The 15,634-nt window shown below is 46.6% G+C and overlaps 1 protein-coding gene across 3 annotated transcripts in view; it reads right to left on the reverse strand.

Moving 5' to 3' along the window:
- Positions 1-15,634, reverse strand: part of LOC139275691 (junctional adhesion molecule B-like) — a 103,889-nt gene that overhangs the window by 32,684 nt on the left and 55,571 nt on the right. For all 3 annotated transcript variants that reach the window (XM_070892865.1, XM_070892866.1, XM_070892864.1), the window contains exon 3: positions 590-703. In XM_070892865.1, the coding sequence (XP_070748966.1) occupies positions 590-703 (114 nt within the window). The remainder of the gene's footprint in view (positions 1-589; positions 704-15,634) is intronic.

The following is a 15,634-nucleotide window of genomic DNA, read 5'->3' on the forward strand; positions in this document are numbered from 1 at the left end:
CATTTGCACCCTCCGACTTAAAATCTTCCACTCAATCGCATCCTGATATTCCAACCTGTACCCTCCCATTCCAATCACTCCCAACCTCACAGAAACATAGACATAGAAACATAGAACATAGGTGCAGGAGTAGGCCATTAGGCCCTTCGAGCCTGCACCACCATTCAATATGATCATGGCTGATCATGCAACTTCAGTACCCCATTCCTGCTTTCTCTCCATACCCCTTGATCCCTTTAGCCGTAAGGGCCACATCTAACTCCCTTTTGAATATATCTAACGAACTGGCCTCAACAACTTTCTGTGGTAGAGAATTCCACAGGTTCACCACTCTCTGGGTGAAGAAGTTTCTCCTCATCTCGGTCCCAAATGGCTTACCCCTTATCCTTAGACTGTGACCCCTGGTTCTGGACTTCCCCAACATTGGGAACATTCTTCCTGCATCTAACCTGTCCAGTCCCATCAGAATTTTATATGTTTCTATGAGATCTTCCCATTCCAATCTCCCCAACCTGTGCCGCCCCATTTTGTTTCCACCACCAGGAGGAGGAGTGCGGGGGTACTTTGCGTGGAATGCTCCGGCACATACCCACGAGAGCACCATCAAAGTACACGAAGGAGATGTGTTCCCCTTTGATTTTCTTCCACTCCAGGCGGGCGTCGTTAGCCCGCTCCAGGATGTAGTCGCAGGGCAGAACTGCCGCTGTAAACAAGAAGCAGAAAACAGTTTAGCGAGGCGGGGCCAAAAACATTCTGTAACACAAGTGCACGCAATGTGTGAAAGTCTCTCCAACAAGTCCCCATCGCTCCTCCTGAAGGTGCTGACTGTTGCTGAGTAACTTGCCCAACTGGGCCATTAGTGAACACAGTCAGTGAGAGTTGGTAGGCTAGTTGAAGTCCCTCAGCCCTGGTATCATTCTGGTAAATCTGTGCTGCACCCTCGCCAAGGCCTGGATGAGGGCGAGAGATGAGCGGGACAAACTATATAACTAGCTACACAAAGCAAAATCATGCCAGTAAATGTTACATAGGAACAGGAGGAGGCCATTCAACCCCTTGAGTCTGCTCTGCCATTCAATTAGATCATGGCTGATCTGTACCTCAACTCTATTTATGTGTCTTTGGCCCTAGATACCCTTACCTAACAAAGATCTATCGATTCATAGAATGACACAGCACAGAAGGAGGCCATTCAGCCCATCATGTCTGTGCCAGCTCTTTGAAAGAGATGTCCAATTAGTCCTACTGGCCTGCTCTTTCCTCATAGCCCTGCAAATTTCTCCTTCTCAAATATTTATCCAATTCCTTTTTGAAAGCTATTATTGAATCTGCCTCACCACCCTTTCAGACAGTGCGCTCGAGACCATCGCAACTCGCTGCGTAAAAAAATATTCTTCTCATTTCTTGCCAGTTTTTTTTGCCAATTATCTTAAATGTGTTACCAACCCTCTTGCCAGTGGAAACCGCTTTTCCTTACCTACTCTATTAAGACCCTTCTAAAGTGTAGCTCAGTGAAGGTTATGGGAAGATTTAATAGAGCTATTAAAAATGATAGGGAGTCTCGTGTCCGGCATGCGAACCATGTGGCCTGCCCAGCGAAGCTGATTGAGTGTGGTCAGTGCTTCAATACTGGGGATGGAGCCAAAGGTGGGCAGCGGAAACGTTACAAGGGCACCCTGAAAGCCTTCCTGGTGAAGTGCGACATCACCACTGACACCTGGGAGACCCTGGCCGCAGACCGCCCGAGGTGGAGAAAGTCTATCCGGGAGGGTGCCGAGTCCCTCGGGTCTCAACGCCGCGAGTGTGAAGAGGTCAGGCGCAGGCAGCGGAAGGAGCGCGCGGCAAATCAGTCCCACCTCCCCCTTTCCCCGACGAATGTCTGTCCCAACTGTGACAGGGTCTGTGGCTCCCGTATTGGACTGTTCAGCCACCACAGAACTCACTTTGGGAGTGGAAGCAAGTCTTCCTCGATTCCGAGGGACTGCCTATGATGATGATGATGTGAAAATGATAGAGGTATTCAACATTCTATGATTCTGTTAAATATCCCCTTAACCTTCTTTGCTTCATGGAGAACAACCCCAGCTTCTCCAGTCTCTGTACTGAAGTCTCTCATCGCTGGTACCATTCTAGTTAATGTCCTCTGCACCCTCTCCAAGGCCTCGACATCCTTCCTAAAGTGTGGTGCCCAGAATTGGACACAAAGTCCAGCTGGGGTCAAACCAGCAATTTCTAAAAGGTTGACCCAAGTCAAACCACTGGGTTTGGAAATAATCAACCCAACCAGAAAAAAAATCATTAAAAAAAACGTTTAAAATGTTTCATTCTGGACACAAGGCAATTCGCCTTTTTGACAGATGACTGCGTCGAGCTTTGGTAACTGGATATGAAATTCACTTGCGCGCTATTTGATGAACTTGTTTACTTTAAATTGGCTCGCAAACCCATTAAAACAGCACAGACGCAATTCACATCAACACGCTAACATGTTGCAAGTGTCCGAGAGCGACTCCAGCCCTGAAGGAATAGAAATCACATGGGGTGTCAACACTTGTACACTATAATAAAGCAACAGCGCTCTTACAACGGCGGGGTTTCGTAGACCTCATGTTCTCGCTCAAGGAATCTCCGTTAGCAAAGGCTAGCTCCTGTCACACTGAAACATTATGGGGGCAAGTTTAACCTGGTCCGCCCATCGGGAAACGGAAGGCGATCGGGAACCACGTCGGTTTCACACCAAAGTTCCCTTTCAGTTTTTTGTTGGGTGCGCGGCTCCTTTAAGGGGCTACCGGGCCCACATTCAAATGACCGCACATGCGCGATTGTTCCTCTTTAAATGCTGGCTGCACAGTCGCCTAAAGGGAACATTTTGTTTCACACCCCGCCCGGTTTCACTCCCCATCGACGTCAACGGAGAGGATTATGGGACGGGGTGTGAAAAAGTGCGTTCCACCCCATCCCATGGGTCTCCCGCCCAGCGAGTTGGGTTAAAATTGCCCCACCCCCCACTATTGTGACTGGCTTGCGTGCAGCGTTGAGGGAGCAGAGCGGAGGCAAAGTCTGCAGGAAGCAGAACCACTAAAGTCAACGGTTGGGCCCCGGGAGTCAGACACTTCTATCACTACAGTTGCGGCTTTACCACAGTCTTGGAAGCTTTTACTATCCGTTACACGCATCTCTGCTGAATTTCAGTCTGAGGAACCAAATAGAATTTTAAGAGGCTTTCCGTTACAGAATGAACTCCCCTTCACTGCAGACAGTCGGAATCGCTACAGGCTTTGGGATACCGGGAATCAGATCAACTAATGATCACCACATTGGCCAGATTGATATCTTGCATCCGCAGTATTTTGATCAGATTTCCAGCGAGCGCAGTATTTTGCTTTTGACATCTTGCAGTATCCGTGTGTCACCTCAGCGTGAAAATGTTAGGCAGACAAAACTCCCATATCCATTATTGCGGGAATAAATCACTGGTGCTGCTGGAATTTCCATAAGGCAGGCGATGATGATTGGGGATCCGATACAATCATTAATTAGAAAACTAACCATCCTACCAAGCAGAGCACATAGTTAGTCATTCTGGGTTACTAATGGGTCTCTGATCTCCAACACAACTCCACATGCACCACCCCATCACTTAGCACATGTGTTCCCCTGGCAACTAATTCATATAACTACCAGATAGCAGCAGAACATCAAACCTACAACCATGCACATGTACATGTCCTTTGTAAAACATTTGTTCCTGGGATGTGGGCATCGCTGGCATGGCTGGTATTTATTAACTTGAGCGCATAAATCTAGGCTGATATTCCAGTGCAGTGCTGAGGGAGCACTGGACTGTCTGAGGTGCCGTCTTTCAGATGAGATGTTAAACCGAGGCCCCGTCTGCCCTCTCAGGTGGACGTAAAAGATCCCACGGCACTATATCGAAGAAGAGCAGGGAAGTTATCCTCTGTGACCAGACTAATATTTATCCCTCAATCAGCATCACTAAAACAGATTATCTGGTCATTATCACATTGCTGTTTGTTGGGTTTGCTTGTGCGTAAATTGGCTGCTGCGTTTCCTACATTACAACAGTGACTACACTCCAAAAGTACTTCATTGGCTGTAAAGAGCTTTGAGACGTCCGGTGGTCATGAAAGGCACTATTATCCATGAACAGGGTGGATAAAGGGGAACCACTGGATGTGGTGTATTTGGACTTCCAGAAGGCATTTGACAAGGTGCCACATAAAAGGTTACTGCACAAGATAAAAGTTCACAGTGTTGGGGGTAATATATTAGCATGGATAGTGAATTGGCTAATTAACAGAGAACAGTCGGGATAAATGTTTCATTCTCTGGTTGGCAACCAGTAACTTGTGGGGTGCCGCAGGGATCAGTGCTGGGACCCCAACTATTTACAATCTATATTAATGACTTGGAAGAAGGGACTGAGTGTAACGTAGCCAAGTTTGCTGACGATACAAAGATGGGAGGAAAAACGATGTGTGAGGACACAAAAAATCTGCAAAAGGACATAGACAGGCTAAGTGAGTGGGCAAAAAATTGGCAGATGGAGTATAATGTTGGAAAGTGTGAGGTCATGCACTTTGGCAGAAAAAAATCAAAGAGCAAGTTATTAATTAAATGGAGAAAGATTGCAAAGTGCTGCAGTACAGCAGGACCTGGGGGTACTTGTGCATGAAACACAAAAGGATAGTATGCAGGTACAGCAAGTGATGAGGAAGGCCAATAGTATATTGGTCTTTATTGCAAAGGGGATGAAGTATAAAAGCAGAGAAGTCTTACTACAGCTATACAAGGTATTGGTGAAGTCACACCTGGAATACTGCATGCAGTTTTGGTTGCTATATTTACAAAAGGATATACTTGCTTTGGAGGCAGTTCAGAGAAGGTTCACTAGGTTGATTCCGGAGATGAGGGGGTTGACTTATGAGGAAAGGTTGAGTAGGTTGGGCCTCTACTCATTGGAATTCAGAAGAATGAGAGGTGATCTTATCGAAACGTATCAGATTATGAGGGGGCTTGACGAGGTAGATGCAGAGAGGATGTTTCCACTGATGGGGGAGACTAGAACTAGAGGGCATGATCTTAGAATAAGGGGCCGCCCATTTAAAACAGAGATGAGGAGACATTTCTTCTCTCAGAGGGTTGTAAATCTGTGGAATTCGCTGCCTCAGGGAGCTGTGGAAGTTGGGACATTGAATAAATTTAAGACAGAGATAGACAGTTTCTTAAATGATAAGGAGATAAGGGGTTATGGGGAGCGGGCGGGGAAGTGGAGCTGAGTCCATGATCAGATCAGCCATGATCTTATTAAATGGCGGAGCAGGCTCGAGGGGCCGTATGGCCTACTCCTGTTACTATTTCTTATGTTCTTATTATAAATCCAAGTCTTTCTTTCTTATTGCCCATCCCTAATTGCTTAAGAAGGTGGTGGCGAGCCGCCTTCTTGAACCGCTGCAGTCCGTGTGGTGAAGGTACTCCCACAGTGCTGTTCGGGAGGGAGTTCCAGGATTTTGACCCAGCGACAATGAAGGAACGGCCGATATATTTCCAAGTCAGGATGGTATGTGACGTGGAGGGGAACTTGCAGGTGATGGTGTTCCCATGCGCCTGCTGCCCTTGTCCTTCTAGGTGGTAGAGGACATGGGTTATGGAGGTGCTGTCGAAGAAACCTGGGCGAGTTTTCAGCTTGTAGATGGTACACACTGCAGCCACGGTGCGCCGGTGGTGGAGGGAGTGAGTGTTGAAGGTGGTGGATGGGGTGCTGATCAAACGGGCTGCTTTGGCCTGGATAGTGTCGAGCTTCGAGTGTTGTTGGAGCTACAGACATCCTATAAGCACACGCACACACACAATGTGCCCTCGAACCCCACAAACACACAGACACGCATGCACTCTATAACCACACTTGCTTGCACAACAGAGAGAAGTACACAAATAGCACCTTACATCTTAAAAGCAATAGGAATGCTACCATATAAATTATAAAATGTTAAAAAAAAAAATTGAAGGGCTATGGGAAAGAACGGAGTGGGAGGAGTTGGATAGCTCTGTGAAAGAGCTGGGACAGGCCCGATGGGCCAAATGGCCTCCTCCTGTTCTGTATGATTCTATTCTATACACACAACACAGGTACAGACAAGGAAGGCCATTTGGCCCATCCATTCAAACAATTCCCAACTATTCTGTGAATAATTGCGGGGTCTTTACTTGTACTTCTTTACCTAGGACTCTGTTCCAATGTGTTGGCCACGCTTTGAGAGGGAGAGCTTCAGTCCAAAATTTGTTCTTTCCTATTCTGAGCCTCCTTGTACCCCTTGCTTAGTTTGAAGCAGTTTGCTGAATGTGCCTTTTCCGTTATATCCACTGTTTTATATACACGTTACATATATACGGTCTTGCCTTAGGTATTCTCTCGGGTCCAATGATGCGAGTGCCTTACGTTTTAATGTCCGCCCTATATGGCCAATATCTAACTATACAATAGCACCACTTAGGGGTGCAACAATAGGACTGGATGCTCCTGTCTTTTGCACGTGTTCTTCAATCTTTTCGAACACACACCAAACACGCACTCGGTAAGAGAAAAGAGTTCTTAACCTGCTTTAATTTCACATCAAGTGAACGACAATGAATTGCATTTATATAGCACCTTTAAACCACAGTGTCAGCCATGGCTCAGTGGGTAGCACTCTCGCCTCGGAGTCAGAAGGTTGTGGGTTCCACTTCAGGGACTTGAGCACATAAACCTCGTCCGACACTCCGATGCAGTGCTGAGGGAGGGCAGCACTGTCGGAGGTGCCGTCTTTCGGATGAGATGTTGAACCGAGGCCCTGTCTGCTCTCTCAGAATGTAAAAGATCCTAGTGCACTATTTTGAAGAAGAACAGAGGAGTTTTCCCCAGTCTCCTGGGGTCAATATTTATCCTTCAATCAACATAATAAAAAAAAAAATTCGGCCCATCATCCCTTTTGCCTCTCTAATCTCTCCTGCCTTCCACCCTATCACAGACCTTCCCGTTTGTTCTTGCCTCCTCTCCCTCTCTCAGTGTTTGTTAAGAATCTGTTCTTTTTGAACACTCTCCAGTTCTGACGAAGGGTCATCGACCCGAAACGTTAACTCTGCTTCCTCTCATGCTGCCTGATCCGGTGAGATTTCCAGCATTTGCTGTTTTTATTCCAGATCCCAGCATCCGCAGTATTTTGCTTTTGTGAAAAAAGAGAGAGATTATCTGATCATTATCACATTGCTGTTTGTGGGAGCTTGCTGCACACAAAATGGCTGCCGCGTTTCCCACATTACAACAGTGACTGCACTCCAAGAGTACTTCATTGGCTGTAAAGCGCTTTCAGAAGTCCGGTGGTCGTGAAAGACGCTATAGAAATGCAAGTCAGTCTTTCTTTTAAACATAGTAAAACATCCCAAAGCACTTCACAGGAGTGTTATCAAACAAACTTTAACACCGAGCCACACGGAGATAAGAGGACAGGTTACTGATGTAAGTTTTAAGGCCCGTCTTAAAAGGAGGGGAGCGTGGTAGAGAGACGGAGAGGCTTAGGGAGGGAGTCCCAGAGCTTGCGGCCTTAGGCAGCTGAAGACACAGCCACCAATGGTGATGTGATTAAAACAGGGATGCTCAAAAGGTCACAATTGGAGGAGCGCAGAGATCGCGGAGTTATTGGGTTGGAGGAGATTACAGAGATAGAGAGGGGCGAGGCCATGGAAGGATTTGAAAACAAGGATGAGAATTTTAAAAATGGAGTTGATGCCAGACCGGGAGCCAATATAGGTCAGCGAGCACAGGGGTGATGGATGAACGGGATTTGGTGCGAGTTAGGACATGAGTCAGTGAGCACAGGGTGATGGATGAACGGGATTTGGTGCGAGTTAGGACACGAGTCAGTGAGCACAGGGGCGATGGATGAACGGGATTTGGTGCGAGTTAGGACACGAGTCAGTGAGCACAGGGGTGATGGACGAACGGGATTTGGTGCGAGTTAGGACACGAGTCAGCGAGCACAGGGGTGATGGATGAACGGGATTTGGTGCGAGTTAGGACACGAGTCAGTGAGCACAGGGCTGATGGATGAACGGGATTTGGTGCGAGTTAGGACACGGGCAGGCGAGTTTTGGATGAGCTCACGTTTACGGGGGGTGGGGGGTTCAATATACAGAGCAAGTCCACTTATTTGAAAATCAGTACAACTTGTGTCTTGGTAATAAGACAAAATATCGAACGCGCTACACTTCCCGACTTCAGTGGGCTGTCTCGCTTGTCTTAAATAGAGAAATTTCTAACCACTCCTTCCTCTATTCTAACCTTCTCTGAGACTGTTCTGGGCTGACTGCCTCACAGTCTTTTGTTTCAAAATCCTGACTGATTGCATGTGTCTCTGTCTCTTATTTTGCTCAGTTCAGTTAGAAAGAAGTTGGAGATTATCCAGCACAATGAGTGTGAGGTGCGTTTCAATTGCTGAGACAGGCTAATGAATTGCTTGTTATTTACAGTCGATGAGAAAGCATCAAAGCTGGCTCACTAGCATCTTAACTGCTTCTTGCCTCTGAACTTTTTCTTAAAAAAAAACCTGTGCGAACTCTGCTTTAAAACACACCATTTAATGGTGACTCTTTCCCTCAAAACCTTCCTGTAGATAAACAGTCAAAAAGTCCAATTCTCTGTCACCTTCTTTCTGATCCAGATAGACTGGATCGACTAGGCTTATATTCACTGGAATTTAGAAGAATCATAGAAACATCTAAAATTCTGACAGGATTGGACAGGTTAGATGCAGGAAGAATGGTCCCGATGTTGGGGAAGTCCAGAACCAGGGGTCACAGTCTAAGGATAAGGGGTAGGCCATTTAGGACCGAGATGAGGAGAAACTTCTTCACCCAGAGACTGGTGAACCTGTGGAATCTCTACCACAGAAAGTTGTTGAGGTCAGTTCATTAGATATATTCAAAAGGGAGTTAGATGTGCCCTTACAGCTAAAGGGATCAAGGGGTATGGAGAGAAAGCAGGAATAGGGTACTGAAGTTGCAAAAATGATCAGCCATGATCATACTGAATGGTGGTGCAGGCTCGAAGGGCCGAATGGCCTGCTCCTGCACCTATTTTCCATGTTTCTATGTTTCCTCACACCTTCTGATGCCTTTGATCAAACCTACACAGGTCTTCTCTGAACTGCCTCAATGGCTTGAATGGCTCCCTCTGTGTTTTGCTGACCAGAACTGGACACAATAGTTAAGGGACTTTGACCAGAGAACCAAGAACTGTGCATTCCTCAGACTCTGGCCTCTTGTGTCGCCCCTGTTGTGTCTGGAGAAAGAGTCAGACTGAACACTGTGAGCTCAAAGTAAAGTGTGACCGTAGTCTTTTATTGCAGGTCTCCAGAGTGTCTCTCCAACCTGTGAAGCCTCCTTAAATACCTATGCTCCCAAGGGATTATGGGATCCCTTGGGACTCTGGGGAATGAGCCCTCTGGTGGCTGTACAGAGTAAATACAAGTCCACATATATAACAGCCCCCATACCCTTCGCCCTGCCATTGGCGGCTGTGCCTTCAGACGTCTTGGTCGTACACTCTGGAATCTCCTCGCTGAACCTCTTCACCTCGAAGACCCTCCTTAAAACCCACCTCAAAACCCACCTCTTTGACCAAGCTTGCTGTCACCTCTTCCTACACCTCTGGCTTGACTTTCATTTTTGTCTGATTATGCTTCTGTGAAGCACCTTGGGACGTTCTTCTATGTTAAAGGCACTATACGTGTTGTTGTTGTTTTAATAGTAGTCGAGTTTGAGCAAGACTTTCTCCAACGTGTATGCTACTGTTCTGGCTATTAGTTCAGCATTATATTTGCTTTAGTGCAATCTGCCTGTTTTGATGCTCAATAACACCAACAAGACGTAGTGTGTGCCAGTTATCTGAACAGGAGGCCAAGCTATTCAATTCAATTATACCAGTGGACATTGAATGTACATCACAGACACAGACCTTTCAGCCCAACTGGTCTATGCTGGTGTTAATGCTCCACACGAGCCTCTAACCATCCTATTTCATCTAACCCCATCAGCATAACCTTCTATTCCTTTCTCCCTCATGACACGGCCAGGGTGATCTCCTGGACTAGTGTCGATCGCCTGGATGGGTCAGAGAGGAATTTTCCCAGATTTTTTTCTCCCTAAATTGGCCTGGGTTTTTATCTGATTTTTGCCTCTCCAGGAGATCACATGGCTCCGGTTGGGGTGGAGTGTAGAATGTTTCAGTGTAAGGGGTGTCGCAGTTGTGGTGGTTAATCTCTTTGCCTTTCCGCCATTGTTCGTGGGTTTATATGTAACCTTTAGGGCTGCTGACCAAGGGCCGTGCGGCTCTTTGTCGACCGGCGTGGACACGATGGGCCAGAATGGCCTCCTTCTGCGCTGTAAATTTCTATGTTTCTAAATGCGATTCAGCTCAACTTCTCCCTGTGGTAGCGAGTTCCACATTCTCACCACTCTCTGGGTAAAGAAGTGGGTGAATTCCCAATGGATCTTTTAGTGACTATCTTATATTTATTGCCCCTAGTTTTGGACTCTCCCCGGGGTGGAAACAACTTCTCTACGTCTGCCCTGTCGAACCCTTGCATAATTTTATAGACCTCGATTAGGTCATCCCTCAGCATTCTCTTTTCTAGAGAAAAGAGCCCCCGGCTGTTCAGTTTTTGCTGAGTGTAACAACCTCTCAGTTCTGGTATCATTCGTGTAAAGCATTTTTTTGCATCTTCTCCAGTGCAGAGATGCATCTCAACATAGGAATTTACAATGGGAAACACTGAAACAAAAGTAAGACATGGGAACAGGAAATAAAGTTTTGTGGATTGGAAGTACAGGTTGAACCTCTCTTATCCGAAATCCTCGGGACCTGGCCTGTGCCTGACGAGTGAGTTTTCTGGACGGAGGGTGGTCACGTTAAAATCGGGGCTGGCTGGCTTGGGGCTGGGAGTGCGGCAGAGAGATAATGGGGGGAGGGGTGGTGGATCACAGGGTCAGGCCAGCGATTGCGGGAGTTGACAGCGAGGAAGGACTTCAATTTGTTCATGTCGGAGCGGCCGGGAATGGTGCCGGACGAGGGGTGGTCCGGGTAAGGGAGTCCCGGATAAGGGAGGTTCAAACCTGTACAAGATTTTTTTTACTGCATTATAAATAGATACAGTAGAGCTAGATCAATAGATAAACAGACAAACCATCTACAGAATTCCTAATAGAGAACAGGTATCCTGAATACAAATCAAATATACATTTCATATGTTGGTGTCAATGCACACAATCCATAATGGAACAAAGCAGAAATTACATATCAGAAAACGATGCTGCTAATTTAATGAATGAATGATGGGCTATTGAAACATAGAAACATAGAAAATAGGTGCAGGAGCAGGCCATTCAGCCCTTCTAGCCTGCACCGCCATTCAATGAGTTCATGGCTGAACATGCAACTTCAGTATCCCCTTCCTGCTTTCTCGCCATACCCCTTGATCCCCCGAGTAGTAAGGACTTCATCTAACTCCCTTTTGAATATATTTAGTGAATTGGCCTCAACTACTTTCTGTGGTAGAGAATTCCACAGGTTCACCACTCTCTGGGTGAGGAAGTTTCTCCTCATCTCGGTCCTAAATGGCTTACCCCTTATCCTTAGACTGTGACCCCTGGTTCTGGACTTCCCCAACATTGGGAACATTCTTCCTGCATCTAACCTATCTAAACCCGTCAGAATTTTAAACGCTTCTATGAGGTCCCCTCTCATTCTTCTGAACTCCAGTGAATACAAGCCCAGTTGATCCAGTCTTTCTTGATAGGTCAGTCCCACCATCCCGGGAATCAGTCTGGTGAGTCTTCGCTGCACTCCCTCAATAGCAAGAATGTCCTTCCTCAAGTTAGGAGACCAAAACTGTACACAATACTCCAGGTGTGGCCTCACCAAGGCCCTGTACAACTGTAGCAATACCTCCCTGCCCCTGTACTCAAATCCCCTCGCTATGAAGGCCAACATGCCATTTGCTTTCTTAACCGCCTGCTGTACCTGCATGCCAACCTTCAATGATTGATGTACCATGACACCTAGGTCTCATTGCACCTCCCCTTTTCCTAATCTGTCACCATTCAGATAATAGTCTGTCTCGCTGTTTTTACCACCAAAGTGGATAACCTCACATTTATCCACATTATACTTCATCTGCCATGCATTTGCCCACTCACCTAACCTATCCAAGTCACTCTGCAGCCTCATAGCATCCGCCTCGCAGCTCACACTGCCACCCAACTTAGTGTCATCTGCAAATTTGGAGATACTACATTTAATCCCCTTGTCTAAATCATTAATGTACAATGGAAACAGCTGGGGCCCCAGCACAGAACCTTGCTGTACCCCACTAGTCACTGCCTGCCATTCTGAAAAGTACCCATTTACTCCTACTCTTTGCTTCCTGTCTGACAACCAGTTCTCAATCCATGTCAGCACACTACCCCCAATCCCATGTGCTTTAACTTTGCACATTAATCTCTTGTGTGGGACCTTGTCGAAAGCCTTCTGAAAGTCCCAATATACCACATCAACTGGTTCTCCTTTGTCCACTTTACTGGAAAAAAATTCCAGAAGATTTGTCAAGCATGATTTCCCTTTCACAAATCCATGCTGACTTGGACCTATCATGTCACCTCTTTCCAAATGCGCTGCTATGACATCCTTAATAATTGATTCCATCATTTTACCCACTACTGAGGTCAGGCTGACCGGTCTATAATTCCCTGTTTTCTCTCTCCCTCCTTTTTTAAAAAGTGGGGTTACATTGGCTACCCTCCACTCCATAGGAACTGATCCAGAGTCAATGGAATGTTGGAAAATGACTGTCAATGCATCCGCTATTTCCAAGGCCACCTCCTTAAGTACTCTGGGATGCAGTCCATCAGGCCCTGGGGATTTATCGGCCTTCAATCCCATCAATTTCCCCAACACAATTTCCCGACTAATAAAGATTTCCCTCAGTTCCTCCTCCTTACGAGACCCTCTGACCCCTTTTATATCCGGAAGTTTGTTTGTGTCCTCCTTAGTGAATACCGAACCAAAGTACTTGTTCAATTGGTCTGCCAGTTCTTTGTTCCCCGTTATGACTTCCCCTGATTCTGACTGCAGGGGACCTACGTTTGTCTTTACTAACCTTTTTCTCTTTACATACCTATAGAAACTTTTGCAATCCGCCTTAATGTTCCCTGCAAGCTTCTTCTCGTACTCCATTTTCCCTGCCCTAATCAAACCCTTTGTCCTCCTCTGCTGAGTTCTAAATTTCTCCCAGTCCCCGGGTTCGCTGCTATTTCTGGCCAATTTGCATGCCACTTCCTTGGCTTTAATACTATCCCTGATTTCCCTTGATAGCCACGGTTGAGCCACCTTCCCTTTTTTATTTTTACGCCAGACAGGAATGTACAATTGTTGTAGTTCATCCATGCGGTCTCTAAATGTCTGCCATTGCCCATCCACAGTCAACCCCTTAAGTATCATTCGCCAATCTATCCTAGCCAATTCACGCCTCATACCTTCAAAGTTACCCTTCTTTAAGTTCTGGACCATGGTCTCTGAATTCACTGTTTCATTCTCCATCCTAATGCAGAATTCCACCATATTATGGTCACTCTTCCCCAAGGGGCCTCGCACAATGAGATTGCTAATTAATCCTCTCTCATTACACAACACCCAGTCTAAGATGGCCTCCCCCCTAGTTGGTTCCTCGACATATTGGTCTAGAAAACCATCCCTTATAAACTCCAGGAAATCCTCCTCCATCGTATTGCTTCCAGTTTGGCTAGCCCAATCTATGTGCATATTAAAGTCACCCATTATAACTGCTGCACCTTTATTGCATGCACCCCTAATTTCCTGTTTGATGCCCTCCCCAACATCACTACTACTGTTTGGAGGTCTGTACACAACTCCCACTAACGTTTTTTGCCCTTTGGTGTTCTGCAGCTCTACCCATATAGATTCCACATCATCCAAGCTAATGTCTTTCCTAACTATTGCCTTAATCTCCTCCTTAACCAGCAATCCTACCCCACCTCCTTTTCCTTTTATTCTATCCTTCCTGAATGTTGAATACCCCTGGATGTTGAGTTCCCAGCCCTGATCATCCTGGAGCCACGTCTCCGTAATCCCAATCACATCATATTTGTTAACATCTATTTGCACAGTTAATTCATCCACCTTATTGCGGATACTCCGTGCATTAAGACACAAAGCCTTCAGGCTTGTTTTTTTAACACCCTTTGTCCTTTTAGAATTTTGCTGTACAGTGGCCCTTTTTGTTCTTTGCCTTGGGTTTCTCTGCCCTCCACTTTTACTCATCTCCTTTCTGTCTTTTGCTTTTGCCTCCTTTTTATCTCCCTCTGTCTCCCTGCATTGATTCCCATCCCCCTGCCATATTAGTTTAACTCCTCCCCAATAGCACTAGCAAACACTCCCCCTAGGACATTGGTTTCGGTCCTGCCCAGGTGCAGACCGTCCGGTTTGTACTGGTCCCACCTCCCCCAGAACCGGTTCCAATGCCCCAGGAATTGGAATCCCTCCCTGCTGCACCACTGCTCAAGCCACATATTCATTTGCGCTATCCTGCGATTCCTACTCTGACTAGCACGTGGCACTGGTAGCAAGCCCGAGATTACTACTTTTGAGGTCCTACTTTTTAATTTAGCTCCTAGCTCCTTAAATTCGTTTTGTAGGACCTCATCCCTTTTTTTTTACCTATGTCGTTGGTACCAATGTGCACCACGACAACTGGCTGTTCTCCCTCCCTTTTCAGAATGTCCTGCACCCGCTCCGAGACATCCTTGACCCTTGCACCAGGGAGGCAACATACTATCCTGGAGTCTCGGTTGTGGCCGCAGAAACGCCTATCTATTCCCCTCACCATTGAATCCCCTATCACTATCACTCTCCCACTCTTTTTCCTGCTCTCCTGTGCAACAGAGCCAGCCACGGTGCCATGAACTTGGCTGCTGCTGCCCTCCCCTGATGAGTCATCCCCCCCAACAGTACTCCAAGCGGTGTATCTGTTTTGCAGGGGGATGACCACAGGGGACCCCTGCACTACCTTCCTTGCACTATTCTTCCTGCTGGTCTTCCATTCCCTATCTGGCTGTGGACCCTTCTCCTGCGGTAAGACCAACTCGCTACACGTGCTACTCACGTCATTCTCAGCATCGTGGATGCTCCAGAGTGAATCCACCCTCAGCTCCAATTCCGCAACGCGGTCCGTCAGGAGCTCGAGGCGGACACACTTCCCGCACACGTAGTCGTCAGGTACGAGTTCCCACATGGTACAGGAGGATGGTATTGAAATCATGCTCTGTGATATTAGTAACAAAGACAGTCGCATGAAATTCCTTGATCTCCTCCTTTAAAAAGAACAACAACCTGTATTTATATAGCGCCTTTAACGTAGTGAAATGTCCCAAGGCGCTTCACATGAGTATTATGAGATACAAATTTAACACCAAGCCGCATAAGTAGAAATTAGCACAGGTTGGTCAAAGAGATAAGTTTTAAGGAGCGTCTTAGAAACATAGATATAGAAAATAGGTGCAGGAG

The sequence above is a fragment of the Pristiophorus japonicus genome, chromosome 11 (assembly GCF_044704955.1).
Source record: "Pristiophorus japonicus isolate sPriJap1 chromosome 11, sPriJap1.hap1, whole genome shotgun sequence".
Classification (NCBI taxonomy): domain Eukaryota; kingdom Metazoa; phylum Chordata; class Chondrichthyes; family Pristiophoridae; genus Pristiophorus; species Pristiophorus japonicus.